The sequence below is a fragment of the Haplochromis burtoni genome, unplaced genomic scaffold (genome assembly GCF_018398535.1).
Source record: "Haplochromis burtoni strain Fernald_Lab_line unplaced genomic scaffold, NCSU_Asbu1 Contig_573, whole genome shotgun sequence".
Taxonomy (NCBI): Eukaryota; Metazoa; Chordata; class Actinopteri; order Cichliformes; family Cichlidae; genus Haplochromis; species Haplochromis burtoni.
Genome location: NW_024582934.1, coordinates 283,047 through 307,809, shown reverse-complemented (window position 1 = coordinate 307,809; position 24,763 = coordinate 283,047). Strand labels below are relative to the sequence as shown.

General features: G+C 37.6%; 1 protein-coding gene across 7 annotated transcripts in view; it reads right to left on the bottom strand.

Annotated features, from left to right (window-relative positions):
• LOC102302025 (protein diaphanous homolog 3) overlaps positions 1–24,763 on the bottom strand; it is a 129,079-nt gene that overhangs the window by 22,935 nt on the left and 81,381 nt on the right. For all 7 annotated transcript variants that reach the window (XM_042214487.1, XM_042214489.1, XM_042214490.1 and 4 more), the window contains 3 exons: positions 21,919–22,043; positions 16,416–16,580; positions 9,257–9,392 (listed from right to left, as the gene is read on the bottom strand). In XM_042214487.1, coding sequence (XP_042070421.1) covers positions 9,257–9,392; positions 16,416–16,580; positions 21,919–22,043 — 426 coding nt within the window. The remainder of the gene's footprint in view (positions 1–9,256; positions 9,393–16,415; positions 16,581–21,918; positions 22,044–24,763) is intronic.

Genomic DNA, 24,763 nt, shown 5'->3' with positions numbered 1-24,763 from the left:
CTCTACAAATGCCCGACTACAATAACCTTTTCTTTTATATAGCAATGGACCAATGAGCTCCAGTCTTGCACACATTAATTTCACAGTGTGCAAGGAGGGAAGCATGTGTGTCAGTGTGTCAATTATATGAAAGGGATGCGGCAGCAAACTATAGTGGGGAAAATTAATATTCTTTCAATGGTACCGTTAATTTAATACATAATGAATACTAATACTAACTGAATACTCAATGCAGAAAAAAAATAAGATTGTCATACTGTTGTATATCACTGTAAATTCCAGCAATTATCATCTATCACCACATACTTAATAACAAGGCAATCTCAAATTTAAAAGCCGAACTATAAGGAACTGTACGACTGGCAGAATAAATATCTCACGAGAAAGACTCTCATACTAGCTTCCTGCTTCTCAAACAGATTTTTATTCTTTCCCTTTCTTATGCCCTTCCTATACTTTTAGTATCTTTGCATGCAGGGTTGCATCTGTACCAGTTCTTCTATTTGACATCTTAATAGTTCATTGCTTGTAGCCATGTAGGGAATGTTAAATAAAGCTCTGATGTGTAATTTGTCGCTCCACAAACATTCCTGCTCCCGGCCTACCCTGGGAGTTAATGCAACAGATTTGTCATACACAAGCTAGGCACAGCCAGAGGAGGAAGAAAAAAAAAAAAACACCTATTCAATGTGAATTTCAATCTCCATAGGGCTCTATGCAAATGCATGCAAGCTGATGCTCCTGCTCTCTCAAAGTGCCAGAACAGACCAATGACGAAACCAGGCTGTCTATTATAGTGCAGGTAGAAGAGCTGGAGGAATATCAGAAGGAAATTTGGATAAGCTCACGTTCCAGGAATACAGAACTAGGCAAAGCTAAAAAACAAACTGAATGCAGATACCTGTAACAGGTAAAGAAGATTAAATTCGTTTTGATCATTTCCTCCAAAAAATCCCTCCCCTTTCCTTCCCTGTCTCATTGCTTTGCCCTTCAGCATAATGTGGATACACAGCCTCTCTGGGGCTTTTTAGGGAATTGATGGATAATCAGATGATTACACAGAAAATCTCCATTGAGGACAATCCTCCCTGACAAACAAAGAGAAAGCTCTTTAGTTAATAAATAGGCTGAGAGACAGAGAGAGAGAGAGAGAGAGAGAGAGAGAGAGACAGAGAGAGAGAGAGAGAGAGAGAGAGATAGTGAGAGAGTCAGAGATAGTGAGAAAGACAGAGAGAGGGAGACCAAATCCTGTCCTGGGTTGGTAGAAAAATGCCAAATCTCTATCACGTATTCATTTCATCCAAACAGACCGCTTGTATGCATGCGTGTGTGTGTGTGTGTGTGTGTGTGTGTGTGTGTGCGCGCGCGCGCGCATGTGCACGTGTGTGCAATGCCAGAAACATCACGACTTAGCTATGTCACCGAGTTTGCCTTTAGCTTTATCTTAAACTGAGCGTATCTAAATAAATTTCAAGCTCTAGGCATATTTATATAAGCCTTTCTGACAAAAATTGGCTGAAGTTTATTCTTCAGATTTTCTTATTTTTGAACTACTTTTTTTTTTTTTTTTAAATTGAAAAGTTTGCAGTAAAAACACTCACCAACACAGAGAGGCAGGAAAGTAGAAGAGATGCCAAGTTGTCAGTTGGAGTAGTTTACAAACTAAACAAGCAAGAGTTTTTCAAATTCACACAAGGATTGAAAGCGCTCAGTGCCAGCCAAGGATGCTGAAAGCCCTATGTTGGTGATCTACTGTTAATATGCCATATGACTATAATGATCTGAGGTACATCAAAATCTTAGGTAAAAATATGAAAAATGTTTAATTAAGCAGTGAGGCTTCTTCGAAACAATATTTAAAGCCAAATAGCACAAATTTGATTTTAAATGGGTAGCTAAACCCTGTACAAAGAAGAAGCAGAGATTCTATGTAATTGTGGCTTGGATTCTCAATTTTCACACTCCAGGGCATTCTAGTCTTCTTTTTAGACACATTTTTATTTTAGTTATATTGTTATTCAAGTTGCAGTTTTCTTGAAAAATGCACAAAGTTTTCCCTTTCTGATTTCTCAAGACAATTTTAAGTTTCTGCTTAATCCATTCCAACCTCTACCATCACAAGCCTTTCGAGGCCTTTGCACAAAAGCATCTAGACCGTAATATGCCTCATGGTACGGCATGGTACACTTCTCCTCAACCTTGGTGTGCAGCTTTCAAACAAACATGTTGTGTAACAAGGGGAGTAATTTTCATAATTTCAATGTCATCCAACAATTTTGCCATCTATCTCTCTTGTGCTAAAACATCACACGAACAATACAAACAGGTAGGAGTGCCTTATCCACATAAAGTGTTTGATAATAACTGCACACACAGCACCTCAAAGCCTGCACCTGCAGACCACTGATAATCAATCAACTAACATATCAGGTCTTTGCAACAGTACCACAACCCACAAACACCGTTTTATGTGCAGTAGTTTTATTTTTTGCCTTTACCTCTTTTGCTGGCATTAACAGTCTAGTATACAGAAGAGAACCCATCTATAGGACAAATGTTGAAATTATTCATCGTGCGTGTTTACTGGATGAGCTCAAAACTGTAAAATTTCAGGAAATCTGTGGCAAATGCGTTCCCAGGCCAGATCAAAGAGAAATGAGTTGGTTTGTATTATGCTTCAGCCAAGACAGGCCTTGGTGTGGCCTGATAGTAAAGCCACAGCTGTATGTTTGGCCTGGATGGAGCACAGTGGTTCTGATCTTGCACCCTAACGTCTACAGGAGAGCTACAGTGCTTGGCATAGTAATGACTGTAGATGCTGTTGCAGAGCTCGGACTGCCAAGCTAAATGGCTCTGCCAGCTTTAGTGTGAGCACTGAAAATGGGTCTGAACTGTTGAACGTGTTTCTGGCACCAGGAGTGCTTGTAGGTAAAAAGGGGGGAAAAGAGAAAAAAAAAAAAAGAAAAAAGAAAACTGGCAACAAAAAAGCAATTCGGTTAGGGATCAGACTGTCTGGCATAAGGCAAATATTTCCTTCTTAAGAGTTATGTTTGGAGAATTCTAGTTAAATAATTATTAATCTAGTAGCACTTTGATAAGAAAAACTTGTGTATGTAGACATATTTACAAAGGCACTGAGGGTGTGTTCATGGGGACATCCTGCTTCAAGGAAGTTTGGATAATACATTCATACGTTTGAAGGGTTATTAAATGTGTTTAAATAGGACAAGAAATTACATTGCTGTGAAGTTATGGGGTGACAGTTGCTCTGCATTTTGCTGTGGCAACCACAAGATAAACAGTGACAACAAACAGTAGTACACTATAAGGCATTATATAGTAATGGATTCCATATTTGTTTGTGTGGGATGGGAAACCTTGCAGATGGCCGTTGTATATTGGTCCACAAAAATGACTTCCCAGCAGTTTCCTTGAGAGCAGTTGACAGTGAACTGGTTCATTCAAATTAATGAGTTGGGTCGCTTTGAAAATACAAAAATGATAGTGGATCTGTATGCGGCTTGGAAGATTTTTGTAGAATTTTAACTCCAGTGCATAGTTCTCATATTCACTTCAAGCAACCAATGACTTAGCGGGCCAGTGTAATTACACCTTCTACAGTCATCACGTTATGCAAAATAGGAAAAAATAACATTCTGACAAAACTATAACTAGTAAAAGGAAGCCATAAAATACAGATTTTTTTTGGGACATTATTCTGCAGACATAACATCTGACAAAGCACAGACGGCATTTAAAACAACTCTGCAAACTGCATATGTACCAAAGGCATAAACTGGATGCTTATTAAATTCTAAATGCAGTAGGTAACTTTTTTAAAAATGATTTGATTTTTGTCTTACTTGCTGTCACTATATCCTTGCAAGAGTACAAGAGTCAGATATTCTGTGAAAACAATCAGCTTCTGCTGGCACCTCCAAATAGTGGAAGGAGCTACTGTGCCTCCAGAAAAACAACTAGTCAGACCAAGAAAAATTGCAGCATGTGTACACGCGGCACATCTTCCCTCTGCTGCACACGCTGTTGCTCATTTAAGCTGAAGTTCTCCAGCATTCAAATTCAGTCTAAACTTTAATGGTCCTTCATTTTCTCCCACTGAAGAAGACAGTGAATGCTAAAATGGGAGTTTTTGTATTGGAGATTGTCTTTATGAAATTCGTTTGGTATTTATTAACTGTGACAATTGTGGTTCTGCTCTCACAGCTAAATGTTCTCGTCATGAGTGCATTTACATTGGCAGTAATATTGACCAGACTTTCATTTGTTCAACAATTTGAATTACAATATGCTCAAAGGTTATTATAGAATTTTTTGCCCAATGATGCCACAAATGTCTGTCATGGGTTTAATCAGAAACATAACAACTGAGTGAGCAGGGCTGACATGGAGAGACTTTACTACGCATGGCTAAACTACGTCCACTAGCACAATGATTGGCCTAGCCATAAACACACATGCAGCCATGGTGGCTCATAAGGAACAATAATTTAGCCAACTGATGCATATTTATCTTGCCAAGATCCCATTTTCTACAGTAATGTCAGACTTCATTAACTCTGGGGTGGGTGAGCGACCAACTTTTTGAGTCTTTCAGAAAAACTGCAAAAGTGCATCAAGTGAAAACCAGCACCTGGTTTTTGTCCTTTTGTGGAGAAACACAGCTTCAAATACAGTCTGTCTAGGCCTGCTTTTTGTTGTCTGAGAACAGCCGCCTGCTGACATTTGTTAGCATTTTGACATTTGATAAAATGAACAACAGCCACATACTGTTGGCAAGTCGCTCTCAGATAAGTAACAAAATATCTGTTTACACTGCTGTGTTGACTCTACTGTAACAGCCTTACCTGCAATTATGGCTCATAATGCAAATTTGGTCTGATACGCACAGCTCAACAAGAGGGAATGAGGTAACAAATACTGTTTTTTAAGTGAAACGTCTGCTAAATTTGCAATTATGACTCATTAATCATTCTATTGCTGTTCTGTTGTGTAAATGTTCTCAAATCTTATCTGAGGAGCTCTGTGCTCATGGAAAGAGAAGGTTTCATCCGATCTTTAGACACTAACACTTGCTAGGGAAAACGTATAGATACATTTTAATCTTGTTCTCTTATTATTTAGGTTCAGGCAAAAGAATAGATAACTGCTCTGTGCCCCTTGTCAAAGACCAAATGCATATTAGTGTTATGAAATTGAATTAAAATACAAACTGAAGCCAATAAGTGGTTAAAGAAAAGACTATCGGGTGGACAAGTATTAATTAATTATGACTTTCTGAAAATGCATTTATGTTGACAGATATGAGCTTCTTTCACTGGGGATAGTTTCAGTGTTACTCCCACTTGGAGGTCTGTTATGATTTTGCTTTCTAACTGTAAGATAAATTTCCCTTGAGAGAAAATATGTTCATCAAATGCAGCAGCAATACAAATTTAAATATTTAATAGTGATTTATAAAACTACAGCCTGTATCGGATAATGTATGATACAAGCCAGAGTAACAGCCTCCATCTGTGTAAGACGCAGTAGTATCTCTTGAGAATAACATTTTAGACAGCTAGGTGCTGTCTTCTCAGTTTTTGCTGAAAATTGGAAAGGAGACAATGATTTATAAGATTCAGGTCCCATTTGTCAATGCAAAATATCAATATAAATGAGGAATGTTTAACAGTAACTTCTGTCTTCACAGCATGTAACCACTCAAAGTAAACACTGATGCTGCATTTATAGGATAGTTTGTACACCCCACGCAGTATCGCTTAACAGTCTAATGACTTAAAACAGTGTCACGTAACTGCTTCATTTTCAAATTGAACACAAGCTTTGTCCACCTCCTTTATTTGTGGTTGCAGACTCCATGTTTTCCTGCATGTAGGATACTGTACAGCACTGCACACTTTTTTCCAGAGATGTTCTGTCGCTCTTTAGATAATTTTTTCCAGCTGTTCTTTGCAACAGAACACTCCAAAGGTGTTCTGTTGGATTCAAGTCAGGAAATGCACCAGCCAGGTCATAGTTTTACCTTTTTTCTTTTTCTCTGATTTTGGCAATCTGCTGTATTATCATGCTGGAATATCATTTTTGTACCAGACTACTGGAGAGTGGGAGGCATGCTGTCAGAAAATATTTTGTCTTACATAAACACGCATTCATGGTGCAATCTATAAATGTCAACATGTCCCTATCATCACATTCCCACCTCTATGCTTCATTGTAGGAACCATGCACTCTAGAAGCCCTTGCAAGGTTAATGGCAAATATGTTGGACGTCATCTGAATTACACAAATTTATTTTAGTTTTATCTTGCATATGTGCCAAATGCCTAATATGTGAAGAAGACTTTTTTCTTCTTCTTTTAAGTGGGGGTTATCATTATGGTCTATTCTTTGCACTGTTTAAGTCAGGGATTTCAAACTAAGTTTAAATTGTGGGCCAGACCGGTAAAAAAACTCTTTCTGTCATTGTAAGGACATTTAACTAAACAGGTCATCCATGAAATATCATAATATAAGAAAACAAAGTGCAGTTTCAACAATACATCTCCATTTTCTGCACAATACATGTGTAAAGCAAAAGGTTCTGGTACTTCATTTTGTCATTTCATTTAATTGTGTATCTATTGCAAAACTATTTGATGCAGTATGAGTGGCAATGGTGGAGGTCTTTAAAATCTGTAAAACTACAGTTAGAAAGTTCACAATCCATGCCCTCATTGCACTTTTTCCAAAGCCTTTCACTGGGTCATACTGGAGTCTTTGCTGAGCCCATTCTGGCCCCCAGGCCTTATTTTTGACAGCCATGGTCTAAGCTAGGGGTGTCAAACTCAAATACACAGTGGGCCAAAATACAAAACTGGATCAAAGTCATTAATATTCATTTAAAAAAAAAAATCTTCCTCCAAATATAACAAGGAATCGTTTCTTATGCACTCAAACAAGTTTTGCTGAAAAACTGAATATAGAACAAACAAAACTTAATACTAAACAATATATATAACTTATATAAACGTATATATATAACTTAATATTGCAATTAAATAACACATCAGTGGAATTCATTTCTTAAATAAAAAATGTATTTGCAGCCTTCTGAATTAAATGTTATCATTTTATCATTTCTAAAATTTTCCTCATATTCTCCCACCTGTCCAGAAAGCTCCTGTTTTCTGCCTTTCTTTTTGCCATTTTGGGATAGGTAGCATGGCAGTATTTGCATGGTTGCTATGACTATGGTCAACAGAGGAGAGGGTGCTAATGGGTCCTGTCATGACTGACGCACCAAAACACCAACAGAGCATTCTGGGAATTGTAGTATTAGCAGTACATGCACTGTATAATACTGGCAGGCCAGCTCTAATAGCAATTTTGTATGGCTTCGTGGGCCAAATTTAATTAGGCTGCGGGCCAAATTTGGCCCGCAGGCCAGAGTTTGACACCTATGGTCTAAGCTGTCACAGAAAATCTGATTTTCAATGATGACCCCTGTTTCAAGTCTGAAGCACTTGTCTGTCTCAGAAAGATTGTGACACACTGTCAATATCGTCATTTTAGCAGGGCAAACGCTAGAGCTCTGATTGGTAGCACTATGGCTTCTTCTATACCTCCTGATTACTGCAGCAAATATATTTCAGTTGATTTTTTGAGGGTCACCAATCTTCTTTTTATCCTTTTCCATCTTTCTGAAGTCTCACAATGATTTTTTTCAAGTTATCAAAGCAAGGGGCAAACACGTAACTATTCACATGGATTTTATGACCATGTTCATGCAATTCAACTGTGCGTTGAATTTAATTTCTCATTCATGTGTCAGTTTATTCACTTTTAGTGCACTGAGTTTCTGCTCTGATGGATGTGTTTCAAAGTATTTGCTTTTTTTTTTTTTTTAAAAGAGGAAATACACTACTTTGAAATAATGCATTTATTGACAGATAATGCAATCACATGACACTTAAGTGATACTGCACAGGGCAGTACTCACTCAAGTCACAAACTGAACAAGATTAGGCTTGTGAAACTTGCCCCATCACCCAAATAATTCAAAATAGTTTCCTTGTTTTACACATATAAACTGATATATGGTGCATGTGGTATTATTGTTGAACCTACTATGCACTCATTTTTTATTAATATGTCAAATAAAGCATGAGCGCAAGCTTCTCTGATACTGCAATAGGAGTGACTGTCTTTTTTGTTTTAAAAAAAATAATTTCTCCAAATCAGATTCTTTACTCTAATTTAGCACTTGTCTGAAAAGTGTTAAAAAAATAAAAAGGCTATATTTATTTTTACATGTGAGCAAAAAGCATTCTGCTAAATTCTGGGCAGAAATCAGAAGAAACTATTTTTTCCTTTGTAGAGTAATTCTTATTCTGCTGCATTTGGCTGCTTTTCTCTTTTTTTGAGAACCAAAAAGATACCACCTTTTTGTGTGTCCTAGTTTATGACCTAGTTATCTTGAAATGTTGAAACATAAAGAAGGATTTCATTTAATTTTGGCAGTTTGTAGCATCTCCTTTAAAAGGCACTGGCATAATACTTGTCTTGCTCAGAAAGACTGGATATGCTAAGGTTACAAACACTGTTTCAACAAGAAGAGTTGAAAGTGCTGTGTTGTAGTAATACTCTGAATCCTGTCAAATGTTTTTGACCTCTCAAGATAGGTTAGTTAAAAAGTGAACTTCTGTAATCCTTGTAATATTGTAAAAAAAACAAAAAAAAAAAAACACTGTCTACAAGGGCACAAATGAAAATAAAGCAACACAATAAAGCTCAAGTCTCAAATTTGTGTTACTATGTAATAGTGGTTTAATAATGCACGGGTCAACTACATTTGATGGCTTAATTGGTTTGAAATAATTAAAGTTAAGACTGTAATTTCAACATGAGTGATATGGACAGAGTGACAGTTTAAAATAAAAGCCTTATGACACGCTTTAATATCACATAATGGATATTATTTTAAACATTACTTAACTACATCCATCAATCAAAATGAGATGACAGATTTTCTCTACAGATGTGGGGGTTTTATTTTTATAGTGTTGAAAACTGAATTGTGAGAAAATAGCTGTCAATTCTAATCCATTAAAATTTGGGCTGTATGTTATAAATGAGATTCGTTGTCTTTGAGTGATCTCTTACACCGCTTGACCCTAGATTGATTCAGCACACGGCTCTGTGAAAGGGTTTTATTGTTGCAAGTGTTGACAGGCAAAGCAAATTATGCAGTCTTTACCTGCATTGACTTCCAGCAACCTCCTCTTCTTCTGCTGTCTCTCCCGCTTTTCACGCTCTGCCTTCTCCTTTGCTGCCCGCGCTCTCCTCTGTTTCTCCTCCGTCTCCCTCTGCCTGAAGTTCTCTTTCAGTGCTTGCTGCAGGGCAGAGACAGAAAATGTGAGGGGAGGAGAAAAAAAAGAGAAAACATGATGGACTGCTAAGTGGGGTTAATTACAATAGTGCTAAGCCTGTCAAAGAGGGAGGCAGCAGTCAAACCCTGATGAAATCTTTATCAGGCACCACTAAAATCAGGTGAAGCTTCTTAGCTGCACTGTGCTTCAAGTCTTCTGAGACAAAAAAAAAAAAAACGAACTTCATATCACTGAAGTCAGAGACTAGATTGATGAGATTGATGGAACAATGATCAAGGAATCAAGAGAAGCTGATGATTACAAGCAATTCTGTTCTTTGACTTTGAGTTGTAGCAACGTAGAATTTGATTTTGCTTTACATTTTTTCCCTATAATTTGTCTTTTTCATCACATACAGACAGCATTACCTTACTGCAGAGTGTAAAAACATTTTTGAAAGGTAAATTCTTCCAGTATTGTTTTAACATATACAGATTGAACGTTCAGCAGACATCTGGCCACTGTGGTATGCTCAAAATGAAAATACTTTATCTAGTCACATTTCTAATAACCTGGCTCTCCATTTATAGCTTTTTGGGGCTGTCTATAATCTGTTTTAAAACGTTTGGTAAAGTTGTGACTGAGTCTTTGGTAACAGCAATGAATCCATCTTAAGAAGAGCACATATTATCAGTAACCAGATTGCTAACTGGAGCATCAAATCTTTAGCAAAGAGGTTTACTTTTTTTTTTTTTGTTAAGTATACACGCTTAGTGATTTCAAGCTAATTCATTTGCAAGTTTAAGTGAACAACAAACACAAATATCTATGTTGATCAACCACATGGTCATAGCAATAGTTTTAGTTTGTATGCTGTACAGTACTTCTTGTACTCCAGAATATTTCTGCTCCTAAGTATTATATTTTTCTGTCCTAAGAGAATTTTATTGGAATTTGCAGGATCAAATATTATTCGCTGGAGGCCTTTAAACATGAATAACCTATGTACAGTACAGTTCATACAAGTAAACACTGGTGGTTGTTTAAAATCAATATTTGGTCTTGAGTCTTTCAGATGTCACTAAATGTTACTGACATTTAAACATGGTGATGTAGCCAAACTTCCAAACTTATGTCATTCATTTGAATCAGTCTCTCTAGGGAGAACATCTGGTATGCATCAACTATTGTAACTGCAGGCTCTGTAGTCCCTGTTGTTAAACTCCTCCAATTTTGTCAATAGCTCAATAACGCCACAGCCGAGAGACAGACTGCTTATGATTTAATAGAGTGCTAGCACGATTGCCATCCTGATCAATAGCCAGTCACTTAAAGCAAGGGAGTCTAGGCTTTCATCAAACACCCAAGTTCTCCCCCTCAAACCCCCCTCCACTTGGGTTTTCTACACAGCTCAGCTTGATGGGCAGGTCAGTGATAGAATAGTAATATCAAACCAACATAAATGTATACACACAAAAACACATACACAGACACCACAAGAACTGTGTAGTATGGGGAAAACTACAGTGGCACACCAAAGAGGGGCAATCACTTATTGAAACCCACTGACAACATCTTATTATGTCGGCATACAAGTGACTATAGTTGGAAATTATATGGTCAACTTGAATTCAAAACATTTCAGTATATTTGATTGTTTCAAAGGTCTTATTGATGCTCAGAGAAATTTTCAATTGAATAAATAAAGTGTATATTACTAATAATAGGGTTGTAACTGCACACAGTACTGACACAGTGGTATGGTTTCATCACTGTTAGCCTGTGCTTTAATCCTTTATTTTTTTGCATGGCTAAATTTAACTATATAAAACTACATATAAACACTACTGCAATCCTATATAGTAAATGCTCCACGTTTGCCCCTTATTGCATTAATCTTCCACTGGACAAACTTGAGATTTTGTTTTTTCTTATTTATAAAAAGTAATTGTAGTTGGTTATAACTTAGGAAAAACACACAATGGACAAAGTGTCTAAGCCCACTCAGCTTGTTTTGTTGTTTTTTCCCTGTACTGAGTTTGGGTTTGAAGGGTGAAGGTGGCTTGCTCATGCCAATATTAAGTCATAATCTTAATGTAAAACAGCAAAGTTACTGTCGACAGCAACAGGTAATTTAACATTGATTAACTTGACATTTCATCACAATCCCACACAAACCAAAACACCCACATCATTGTCGTTGACCGAATGGTTGAAGAGTTTTAGTGGTCCTCTGGACTGTTGGGAAGATAAAATCAGGCAACTAGCCATGCAGTCTGTCTTTACAAATATTTGTGAAAGATTGGGCGATTCAAAACGGTTCACTTGAATTCAAGTGTGGTAAGATGCCACCACTGCAACGAGTCAATTACTTCCATCCTAGATAATCCACAATCAAGTCTAAGTGGCATTATTACAAAGTGGAAGTGTTTAGGAAACAACATAACAATAGTGGCAGACAACGTAACAATGCAAAACAGGGATTTTGTATGAGTGCCGAAGCGCATAGTGCAAAAGATCGACATCTTTCTGCTGACTGAGTTGAGGCATAGTTACAAGCTTCAGCATAAAAACTGAGTGCCTGGACCTTCATGCAATTGGTTTCAACGGCCAAGTCACTCCTCTAACATTAATGTGTAGATTGCACCATACTTCTGTCCAAATAGTGTATTAATCACAGGTAATAATAGACAATAACTGAAGCATTCTGTTAAATCTAAAATCTGTTTTAATGTATAAAAGAAATCCAAACACTAAGGAGATGTAAACTTTGATGGAAGCGTTCTCAGACAACTTAGTTAATTGTCCAGTAGCAATCAACATCAAGTTTTGTTGTTTGTTGCAGTTAGTATAAGTAAATTGTATATTTTCATCAATTTATCTTTTTACAACAGTTATGATAAAGTGTTGCAAATACAGCGAGAAAAAAAATGATGGGAAGGGTTTAGAACACATTTGACTAAACTCACCCACATAAGTAGACAATAGCAGCTAAAAACATTGATAAGTACCACTCGACAGGCTTATAGAAATTCAGGAGAAGAGAGTATTGAAGAATAAGAGAGGGTGAGATGAATACCAAATGTCTGTGAAGCACTCAGAGCTCTCTTTTTATAACTATTTTTAAATGAAACCAACTACTTGACAAAATGAACTTTGATTTGATGGAATGACTGTGAGTTGCTTATAGCAACCAACAATTCACAAATGACTATATTCTTAATGGGCATCTGGTAAATTAAGGACAGAAAGAATGAGGAAAAAGAAAAGAGAAGAACAAGATTACCAATGTGCAGCATATTTTTAGTAGGGAACAATTAAATGATCCCAGGTTACAAGCTATGACTGATGCCTAATGTAAATTTCATCAAAACTCTTCCATGAAAAGGGCAATTTCACTTACTAAAACAAAGTAAATATACTTGTGCTAAAGCAATCAAACAGAGATGCTGCTGCTCAGAATCTGAATAGCCCTATACAGTTTAGTCATTTATGAAATTAGTATCACTTACAGTCTAACAGATGGGACTATTTTTCTTTGAACATATATGCATTTGATATATAAATTACACATTAAAACTAACTTCACAAATACAACAAATTTAAAAAATAATTAAAATTAATATATATATATATATATAATATATATATATATATATATATAATATATATATATAATATATATATATATATATATATATATATATTATATATTATATTGTGTGTGTGTGTGTGTGGTGTTGTGTGTTGTGTGTGTGTTGTGTGTGTAGAACTACAGACATAAATGGCAACTGAATAATGATAAGTGCAAATACCAGTACAGACTTTTTTCCCCCCTTTAAATAATAGTCTACATCCATGGTTGTGCCTTGATGTAAAATTGTACTTTGGTACAGTGGGGCTCTGAATGAAACAATAAATGTTGGGTGATCCATGTTATCATATTATGATGTTTAGAGGAATATTTTAAACATGCACAGTTTGGTTTCTTTTATGTGTTAACTGGCTAACCTTTGCCAATTATTAAAAGGCACAAACTACAGCTGAGGATGATGGGAGATATTCATTTTTTTAAGGAATGTACAAAAGTACAAATACTCTTTTTTGCCCCTGTTCATTATGAAAAGTGGCAGGGGATTACAATGATATGATTATGCAGATCCACTGAGGAAGGATGTAGAAGCGTAAAAAAAACTCTTATTTAAATCGAGATCTTTCAAAGCTGCCAACCATTCAAGAAAACAATGATGAGTCAGTAACAGGTCAATACTATAAGTGGGTCTGTTATATATAAATAAATAAAAAAAAGATGGCTTTTAAACTTCACAAACAAAACAGAAATGAGCAGCTAAAGATTATTACAGCAAAAACACCCTTATTAAAACAAAAATTGTTATGATTACAGCCAGCATGAAGAAGCTATGCTGTCTTACTAAATCGCAGAGGCAATTAGGAAAATAAGAATTAAAATGTCAGTGGGGACATCAGCTGAATGGAATAAAATGTTAACTTCAAGCACAAGTAAGACAATTTTTATTTGTTTTTAAATGTAAAATTAAAAATTATCTTCATGCTGAAATGTAACATTGTAATATGAACTGAGGTAACACAGACTTTCAGAGATCTTTTGATTGAAAAAAAAATTTATATATGTTACTGTAATAGCGAGAGACCTAGTGATGTAGAGGAATAAAGAGAGGGAGAACCAGCTCTGTAAAATTGTCTACTGCTCTCCTTCATCACTGCAGGTCTGCTTCGCCCTCCTTCTCTCCTGGATGTCCGCCATTAGACACGCTCAATTGGATTCCTGTCAGATGTGCGGCCTCGCCCTGTGTCTCCTTCTTACGGGTGACTGGGCATGCTGCATGTGTGTGCACAATTGTGTGTGCACATCTTTGTGTGTGAAATAACTAAGCAGCTTTTCCTATTAAAAAAAAAAAAATGCCAAAGCAGAATGACATATGCGCACAAACAAACAGACACACATTCTGCCAACAAGATACACACAGTTCAAGGCTCAGTTTGCCCCAGGCAGTGGTCTAGAGACAGCACGCACCTATTAGCATGGGCCTCGGCACGGCAGGGTAAATGCTGACACAGATCTGACCGAGAGGTTACAATGCTTAGATTTACTGTATGCCTACGTTCGTTGACCTAGCCTTGGCTTTTCCTAAGATGTGTCTCCGTGATGTGACCATTTCAACGAATTGCTGAGAGTGTAAGCTGCTAACGCCCTGACCTATCGCAGGGGAATAAATAGCTATCTTGGGAGTTTTGACCATATAATGCTAGCCTTTATAACACTTGGCTTCTTCACCTTTCACTGGCAGCATCATTAACTGTTATGTTTGGTCAGAACATAAAAGCTACTGCAAAACTCAAAACTGAACCATAGGCTTCAAATAAAAGGGATTTCAGCAACAGTTTAGCTTTAAGAACACAATGTTAAAATCAGTTTTTATTACTAGGCAATAGTAATGCACAGAATACAGAATAGATCGACATCATTTAGCCTCAGTTCTGGCAACTCTAGTTATTTAATTGCGCCATGGATAACAGCACACATTAGTCCTGGGATCAATAGCATCAATAAAAATAAACAGGGTACCTAGGAAAAAATTTGGGCTCTCTAAAGGGCCAAAGAGTCTTTCACATACACTGCAACATTGGCACCCTTGTGCTCTGACACCCATTCTCTTTTATAGCAAAGGTGCCGGTCGGGCAGCAATCACACACCCCGTCGCTATAGAAATGCGAAATGACAAGTGGGTGAAAAAAATGACAGTACAAGCCGAGCTCAATAGCCAGAGCAACATAAATTTTGTGCTGTTCACATATCCTACAGTAATTGCATCATATGTGCAGGGATATATTATTATTTCAGTTTCTGTTGCTACACATCTTGACGTACCTTCCTTCCAAAGAATGATCCATAAGAAAGCAGCTGCATTTGTACTGCAGCTGAAGCTTCATTAAAGTTTCTGTCAATTCTGATCTAGGAAGGATACTGATAAAACCCCACGGCCACTCTGCCTGAAGAGTGCATAAATGGAAAACAACAACAAAAAAAAGTAGCAGGCTACAAGAAAAAACAAAAGCATAAGTAATCACTATGCAGGGAGGGAGGGGGGGAAAAAAAGCAAAAAGGCATGAAATCCATTTGTGTGTGTGGTAGATGTTAAGTTAGGGGCAGGGCAATAACTTTAGTAGGCTAATTAGCTACTATTATCTGTCGCGCCCAGTGGCTTGTGCCACTAATCCTGCTGATTAAACACAGTGGGTCTCTGCAGCTCCAGAGCTCACGGTAGCACCAGACTGATAAGGGCACAGAGCTCAGGGATGACATAAATGTCCGGGTGGGACTGGACTACACAGGACTGGCACTGTTCTGCTTTGTATTTTACCACAGGACACAGAACGAAGTAGAAGTTCTGTAATAAAACAGGCAGTGAATAAAAAGATAAATAATAACCCCTATTTTCAAGGTCTTTTCCCCCTCTCAGACCAGAAATAAAACTCTGGCAAATCTTTCACTTATTTTGTGGTTTGCCTTTTTGCTTGTATTTTTCATGGATGTTGGGCAACTAATGAGTGCAACATCATAAGTAGCTTTATGGTTAGAGCTATTTTTTATCTATCACAGTTTTAGCATTAGCAATTCTGTCACTTCTTAAAATATGTTAACAAGAGGCAAAATGAAAATGCACCCATAAATGAAACACTCTTAAATAGCATTAAAACACCAGCTGATATGAAGTAGCACTGCAGTATTTCTCTTAATGTAACATTGTACTAAATGGTAAATAAATCCATTCAAAAAAAAAAAAAAAAAAAAAAAAGCACATCTTAATATGAGACAGGCTGAGTCATTCATTTCTCATTAAGACATATAAGTTCCTGTAACACATATATTGTGCTAATCCCTGTGTGGCTTTAATAGCAGGACAGGTTTAATGAAAAGTCAAAACATTATTCAATATGCAAATGTCTCCAACTCAAGATATTAAAAAAATAAATATAAAATGAAGGATTGCACCATGTACTCACAGTGAACATTGAACGGAAGTTGCTGAGATCAGTGAACAGCTCCTCCACAGAAGTCTTCTTAGGATCAATAGCAAAGTACTCCAGCAGGTTCTGATACAGCGTCTCCATGTTGCCGTGCATGATCACCAGCTTGTCATACTGCTCCCGTGCAACTTTGCTGAAGCTGTGAGGGTTGTGGTCAAGGTCATTGTTACATTTCACAACAAGTATCCATTAAAGGCTGATGAGAGCATCTCCAACTTGACAGCAAAAGTGAGAGCCATTCCCTCTTGTTTTTGCAAAGAAATTAAGTTGGAAATAAAATGCCGATAAAACAACGTTGGCATTAAGAGCTCTCAGTCAGGTCAAAGTGTGTGCATTTTACACTACTCCATTTTTGCTGCACTTAAAGTTCATTCTACTTTAACGTTAACCCTGCCCACCAGTTTTTTCAAAGCCTAACTAATGAGAATATTGCTTACTGAAAAAGTTTCCAAGTTAGTGTAAACACAGTTAAATAGATGTGTTTGCATTTAACTCTGCTCTTGGCTCTGGCTCACTTCCAAATGCTGCAGCAAGCACAGTATTACTCTTCTTAGGATTTTTAAGGCAACAAGTCTTCGCACTCTAAAATGCTTGAAGAGTGCAAGAGTTGGGCTTTACACAAAATGGTTATGTCTTCAACAGTCTGACCTAGCAAATACTGCAAATACAAGTCTGACTTGACTTTAAGATGAAAGAGCAATACAAGGCCCTCCTATCTGAAGCGCAGGACAGCTTTGCTACGTTCGTGTGGATGCGGACAAATGGGTAATGGTTGTGTCAACATGTGCTGGAGAGGTGTTGGAGGGGAGGGGAGGGGGGGGAAGAGTCAAAGTACTAAAACGCATCAAGCCCACCAGCAGGGCATACAGTGCTGTCACCAAACACACACAAACTCACTATTCACTCAGTGCAAAAATTTAGTAACCGTGAATTGGCTGTTCAAAATATATTTATGCTACAGTTTTATTCCCTTTCCATATTCCATAAATCATAATCCTCGCTGTCTATTATCGTACATGATGACCTTGTCAAGTGAAATTCAAATCTTTTGTTGTATGACAAAATAGAATCTGAGATTAAAAAATGATTTAATCTGTTTTAAACTGTATGAATAATTTCTTCTTATGTCCTTAGACATCTGTCCTGCTAATGACTATAACACTGTTGTCTCAGAAGCAAGTGTGCCATGTGCATGTGTGTGTGGTATTGCACAAGTGTGTGGACAGCCTCTCTGGCTCCTATTGTGCCCCTTCATTATAGCTCAATTGATGGACCTATTTGAGGTTTGGCCTCAGTTGAATCTGGCTGGGGATGGGACTACCTATTCACAGCTGGGTAAATGCTGTTCAATAGGCACTCCTCCCAGATTGACTTGTCAGTAATATCTTTCCAAGCCAGGGGCTGGGGGAAAGAGGCATGAGGAAAGTCTGAGCAACTGACGGAAAGCAAGAGAAAAAGAAAAAGAAAAATAGCTGAGAGCTGTGGTTGATAAGTATCGTGGGGTGTGAAATATCTGTTCCCACTCTCCTGACTTCTTCCCTATTCCAGAGAAAGCAATGGTCCACTGCAGCTCATTCTCAAAAGCACCCATCTCTCCCATCCCATCACTTTTCATTCTGCCTGTCTTCATTTGATCATTCTCCTTCTGTTTCTCTCATTTTCTAATCTACCACCTCTACAAGCTTAGCTCACATTTAGAAGTGTAACACTAGACCAATCACACAGTAAATGTAAACTCAAGTGGCACATGAAGTGAAAATGGGATTTTCAATGTCACCAATGTGACACCCTGAGATTCTCGTGTTTAGCTGGTTACCGCAGAATTTGCTGATCTGCAGTGCTAACATGACTGGTTCATTTTTCAAAAGGCTTAGCAATAAAACTTTTTAAATAATAAATAAATATAAATATTTGCTTGTCAAAAGTACTTTTAGAAATGTTATCTCCTGTATGCCTGCAAATCTACTGTAATCAGTTTTGCTTAATTTGAAATACAAGTCTTCTTAACATAAGCAGTTAAGGGATGCAGGACGGATGGAAGTGTAAATGTAATTAAAAAGCTTCATTATAAAACTGCTTACTAATGTTGGTTAAAAACCTTAAGCCAAATTACTAAAGCACTTGGTTTCTGAATAAGAAGGAAAATAATTGTGGACGTGCCTCATCACCTACATCATCTACAATACATAATATCAAAAGATTCACTAGATTCTAAGAATCTGGAGAAATTTCTCTACAAAAGGGACAAGGTAGAAAAGCAATACTGGATTCCTGTGATCTTTGGGCCCTCTGTCAGCACTGCATTAAAAACAAGCACGATTCTGTCAAATTAGTGCAGCTCAGGAACACTTTCAGAAATCAGTCTGTGAACATCATTCATTGTGCCATCCAAAAGTTCAGTAAAAGTTCTAACATCCAAAGAAGCAGCCACAGTCTTCTCTGGGGCAAAACTCATAAAATGGACTGAAGAAAAGTGGAAAACTGTTCTGTGGTCAGACAAATTGGAATTTGAAAGTTTAGTAAACATCTATACTCTGGACTAGAGAGGAGAGGGATCATCCCACTTGTTATCAGCTCATTCCAAAAGTCTGATGGTATGGAAGTGCATTAGTCCCTATGGAAATTGCTGCTTGGAGATCTAGAAAGGTGCCATCATGGCTGAAAGGAAGGCCTTACATACAGCGTAGCATAAAAAATTTTAATTGGAGTTCTATTTTGGATTTTGTTAGCCACAATGTGGCAGTAACTTTAACAACCAGTCAATATTTCACCTTGCAATGCTCAGAGTTCATTTCCAAGCAGTAGCTAATGTTTGTTACTCTCACATGATAATATATAAAAAATAAAAAATTGTGTAACATTCATCTAGTTAACATTTTTGGTTTACAGTGGTCCCTCGTTTATCGCAGGAGTTAGGTTCTAAAAATAACCCGCGACACGTGAAATCCGTGAAGTAGCCAGCTTAATTTTTTCACAATTATTATAGATGTTTTAAGGCCATAAAACCCTCCTCACTACACACTTTATACACTTTTCTCAGACAGGCATGAACATTTTCACACTTTTCTCTCTTGTTTAAACTATCTCAAAGTTCAAACCTTCATAGAAAAATAAGTCCAGTATTATAGAATGAAACCAAAGATCAAACCCTGTTTCCAGGTCCAGAACATGGGAATAGAGCAGCTGCGAGAGAATTCAACATTAATGAATCAATGGTACGGAAGTGGAGGAAGCAAGAAGACTGAGTTGAGTAAAATTTGACTTATCTGACTGTTTTGTTTTGCTTATTGCGCCTTATAATCTGGTGCGCCTTATGGTCAGAAAAATACATTAACTTCTACCTTCCTTTAGCATGTCCAGAAGTCCAACTTTCTGTGCGATGGTTAGCATCTTCCTGCCTTTTGGTTGGTACCGCAGGTGCCTTCGGTGGTGCGAAAAGTTTTGTTGACATTGTTGTGTTTGTTGGGGAAAAAACTTAAAAACTTACTTTAGAGTCACACTGCTAGTGATCAAAGATTTATGTAAATTTGACAAGCTTGATGCAGTCTGTACTGTACAGGAGACACGGCATGGAAGACATTGACTGACAATGGTCTACATTCGATCAGGATGCAGAACTCAATGAGCTGTCAAAAAAAACAAACAAACAAAAAACAGCATGCAAAATTGCACACAAAAAATCTGCGAAACAGCGAGGCTGCAAAAGGTGAACTGTGTTATAGCGAGGGACCACTGTACTGTGCGTCTAGGGTCTTATTTTGACACCAGACGCCTCATCAATAACCTGTGTTATTCGTCTACATTACACTTTACCTCCAGTTTTTCCATTTTTACCAAAAGAGAGTTCAGAGTTTTCATAGTTTTTAATCAGTGCTAAGACATCAGGAATTGAAAAGCAAAGTAGAAAAAACAGAGCTGTCAGATCCATTCTCAGTGAACCTTACTGTGTTGCACTCAAGTTCTTTGCTAACTACTACAGCACAAGCCATCAGTGCCCCAACCCCTAGGCTATTGATCAAAACTACATGAAGGAGGCTGGGTGCAAGGTGTATTATTGAACACATACTTACTCACCTGGCCTGAGACATACCTGTCAACCTGATCCTCTAGAACTACCTCAGAAGACAATGAATCATTTACACTGCTGTCAAACAAAATGTAGACCGATGTCAGCAATGGACTTCAATTTCCCACGTGGGCAGACAAATGGTAAAAAGAAATTACACATTTGTGGCTTCAAAAAAATTGAGTGAGGGACACTGAAAACAAAAGACAGAAAGTCAAACGCAACATAATTCACATTCTTTAGCTTCTCTCTTGATTTTGAAGATAGCCTCAGTCTTAAGTACACTTCAAAAGCAGCTAAGAGGGGTACTGGTACAAAACTTGACTGCAGAATGGGATGCCACTCATCACTTGTGCACATCACTGGAAACCAAGAGAGGACGGGTGGGAGGACTGTATATTCTTCTCTCCCTTTCTACTTAAAAGCATATTATTACCTTTTTTTTCCTCCACCTTTTGGCTGAGAGGATCATTTGCCTCCATTTCACCCCATTCCTTGCATCTTGTGTGATCTCAAAAGTATATAAATACTTGTAGTATAAAGAACAAATTTACTTCATGACCAAAGGTTTTTGGCTTGTGGTCTTCATCATGGGTCACCATAAAACATATCACAGACCTTTTAAATAGGATAGCTATATATCCAGTGAAGGGAAATCTTAACATTTATCTTATTAAGACATTTGGGACAATTCTGTGCATCCAACTTTGTGGGAGCAGTTTGGAAAAGGCCCTTTTATTTTTCCAGGGTGACTATGCCACGATGCACAAGTAAGGTTCATAAAGGAGTGGATGAGTTTCAACATCCACCTCTAACCTTACCAGTGCTATTCTGAATAACCAGGCAATGACTTCCATAGAAAGCCTTCCCAGAAAGTGTGGGTCAAATTTATATGAATTTAGACTGCAAACTAGATGTATATACAGTCATAATAACTGCTGTACGTATAATATGTAAATAGCCTAATACCTCTGTCCATATAGTGTCCACATCTGCCATTTCACTCTAAAGCACGCGATAGTTTTCGATGCCTCATTTACAGATGTACATAGAAGCAATAAATAAAGTTATTTACACTACAAAAGACTTGTCCACATCTTTGTACTCACTGAAAGTAGGTGAAGTTGAGCCTAATTTTTTTTTAACCACGTTTCACACAGATCATTTAATAAGACACACCACATGTTAAAGATCTGAGAAGTCTTTACCATTTTTCCTGATGTTAGGTTTAACTTGTTAATTAAACCTGAAACCTGCTCCATAACCAGCCTACACAGCACCACTGTGACTTACTGTAAAGATATAAAATTCACATTCAGTGATATTCTTCTGTCTTTGTGAAGAGTTCATTACTGTAACTCACTGCATGATGGCCCAGAGAGATGAGCCTATGCATACACGTGTAAAGGATATAGCCATTTTGGTAAGAAACATGTCGTTGGGGTCATCGGAGGAGGAGAAAGTCTCCAGGTCTCTCTCCAGCTGCAACAGCTGCCTCTCCATCTGCCTGAGGCTCTTTTCCAGATTCTCTGCAGACACTGACACACACCCACATATTTTCAGACGCGCATACATACATTCATAAAAGCACATGTGAGGACAACTCAATTAAAGGTACAATCAAATGCATTATTATTTTCAAGCACTGGAAGAATCAGAAAAACAACGCACAATAACAAAACAACAGGGAAAATGAAAGAGAAGCCAGCTCGATCGCAAAGCAGACTTATTATGGGTTCACACTGTGCCCAAAACACTGTGGGAATAAACAATGACAAAATATAAGCATCAAGTGAAAGTATGTTTAATACATAACTGCTCGTTATTCTGTTTTCCTCACGGTCGTGTGCTTGCGGTAAACAACCTAACATTAAAATACAATACCCTCGCCGTCACACAAACTGTAGTGAAAGCAAATGACTGCTATGTTAATACTCGGTGTTGTGATACTTGATGTTGAAATACTCAATCAGCCATCATCGTGCCTTAAGGGTGCCGTACTATTTGAAGTCAGTATTACGGAGAAGTCGCATCAAGAGTCCAAATATGGAATTGTATTTCCCAAAGTTTTGTCCTTCAACATTTCAGGAAACTAAACACTGAATCCAGTTATTTTCAAATCATTTTAACTTTACTCAGAGTTAGAATTAGTTAGAGTTAGTAAAGACCAAAATGTAAACGGCTGCATTTTCAAAATAAGAGTAGCATCTAGCATATTTCAACTAGTAAACAAGTTGCAGAGATGAAAAAAATCCTAAATCAGATCAGATGCCAATCAGATGGTGGCAGGTAATATACACGGCCTAAGTAAAGTCTACAACTAGAAAAACGTGGTAACACTAACCAACACAAAAGTATTAATTAAATCTAAATCTCTCTGTGATTTAATAGGGCTCCATTATTTCATATTTGTAACTGCACCTTAATGCACTTTTAAAACAATAAGCAGGCAAAAGAAGAGTACTCAGTAGTTGTTAGAAGTCTTCACATATTTAAGGAATTCAGTGCCAAACAAGCACATATTACAACAGCGAGGCTCAGTAGTTAAAAACTTCAGGAACTAGTCTGGACTGTCTAGAGTCCAAAAGTATCACCCACTGAAAATATCTGGTACAACCTGAAACAAAAAACAAAAAAAAAAAACCCCACACACAAACACCCCACCTACCTACTGTAACTGTTGAAACAACAGCAGCTGGTATTCAAGATAATAATAATAATAATAATGGATTGGATTTATATAGCGCTTTTCAAGGCACCCAAAGCGCTTTACAATACCACTATTCATCCACTCTCACATTCATACACTGGTGGAGGCAAGCTACAGTTGTAGCCACAGCTGCCCTGGGGCAGACTGACAGAAGTGAGGCTGCCATATCGCGCCATCGGCCCCTCTGGCCAACACCAGTAGGCAAGTAGGGTAAAGTGTCTTGCCCAAGGACACAACGACCAGGACAGAGAGCCCAGGGATCGAACCGGCGACCTTCCGGTTACAAATGCGATTCCCAACCCCCTGAGCTACGGGGCGACCGTGGCTCATAGAGATAACGCAGTCTTATCTCTTTGTACTGTTCGCAATTAAATACACGATTTAAATTTTTCAAAACATTGTGTCACCAGCATTTTTGAACACAAGGCTTTACCATTTACTCGGTAAGTGTGACTTCTGTGCATTACATAGCAACAGATACAGCAGCACTGCACACCCTGAATGCATGAAGGTGTGGCTGATTGAGTTAATATCTTTCTATTCTATTAATCCTTGGACTTTAGTCTTATCAACAGGTGCATGGATCATGCGGGTTGGAAAGCAGTGGAACGTGAAGCCTAACTTTCTGCTAAGTTGGTCATGGCTGACACTTTAAGCTAGTGACTGAATATAGCATATGGCTTAAATTACCCCGATTAGACCCCACTTGACAAAAAGGCATAAGCTGCTTAATTTTAAGTAGTTTCAAATTTCCCTTGATCCTAATACATGCTTTATGAAAAGAAAAAAAAGAGAAAGACTTCAATGTAGTTAAGCTTTCCTCTGACTTTAGAGCATAAACCCATTTCCTGATGGGAACATACCATCTTGGATTCACACACATGTTCTCTCAGACATCTTGACTCCTAATATTCTACAAAGTTTGCATTACTGAAGTTGTGCTTTTCATTTGAAGTTTAACAGAGTGTATGTGTGAACATGTGAATGTCCACACTCGTGAAATGTACAAATTACCAGCTTATGCTTTCAGCGTGCTGAGAGGAAAAGGCAGGTGGCACTTTTCAACCTGTTACTTATAATTGAGAAAGAAGACTGAGTGCACTTCAGTAACACCGCAGCTAAAGAGTACTTTTTTCTCGTCGCGTGTTTTAGATTGTCCTGAATGCATTTTCACTTTATCGATTTTTGGATTTTAATTTTCTTTCTTCCTTCTTTTATCTCTTACTTGTATGCCTGCAATGATACCTGCGGTCAGTCAAAAGCTTTAAAGGAGCAGACATTTAAAACTCTTGCTTCAAAAGTAGATTGTGACTAATAATATCTCCATCAGAGCCGCCTTCACAAAGCAACTGCTCTGCAATTCTTTTAAAGAAATCATCCTGTTTTTATGGACAGTAAAAAAGGCAGACGGCTCTTTAAGTATGAGTTAATGTATCTTTGAGGAGAACTGTAGCAATGTGGAGGAAAAATATTCCTATCTCTGACTTCTGGAAGAGTTAAAATGGTTATTAGGAAGTGACACCTTATGGGACACTAATGATTATTATT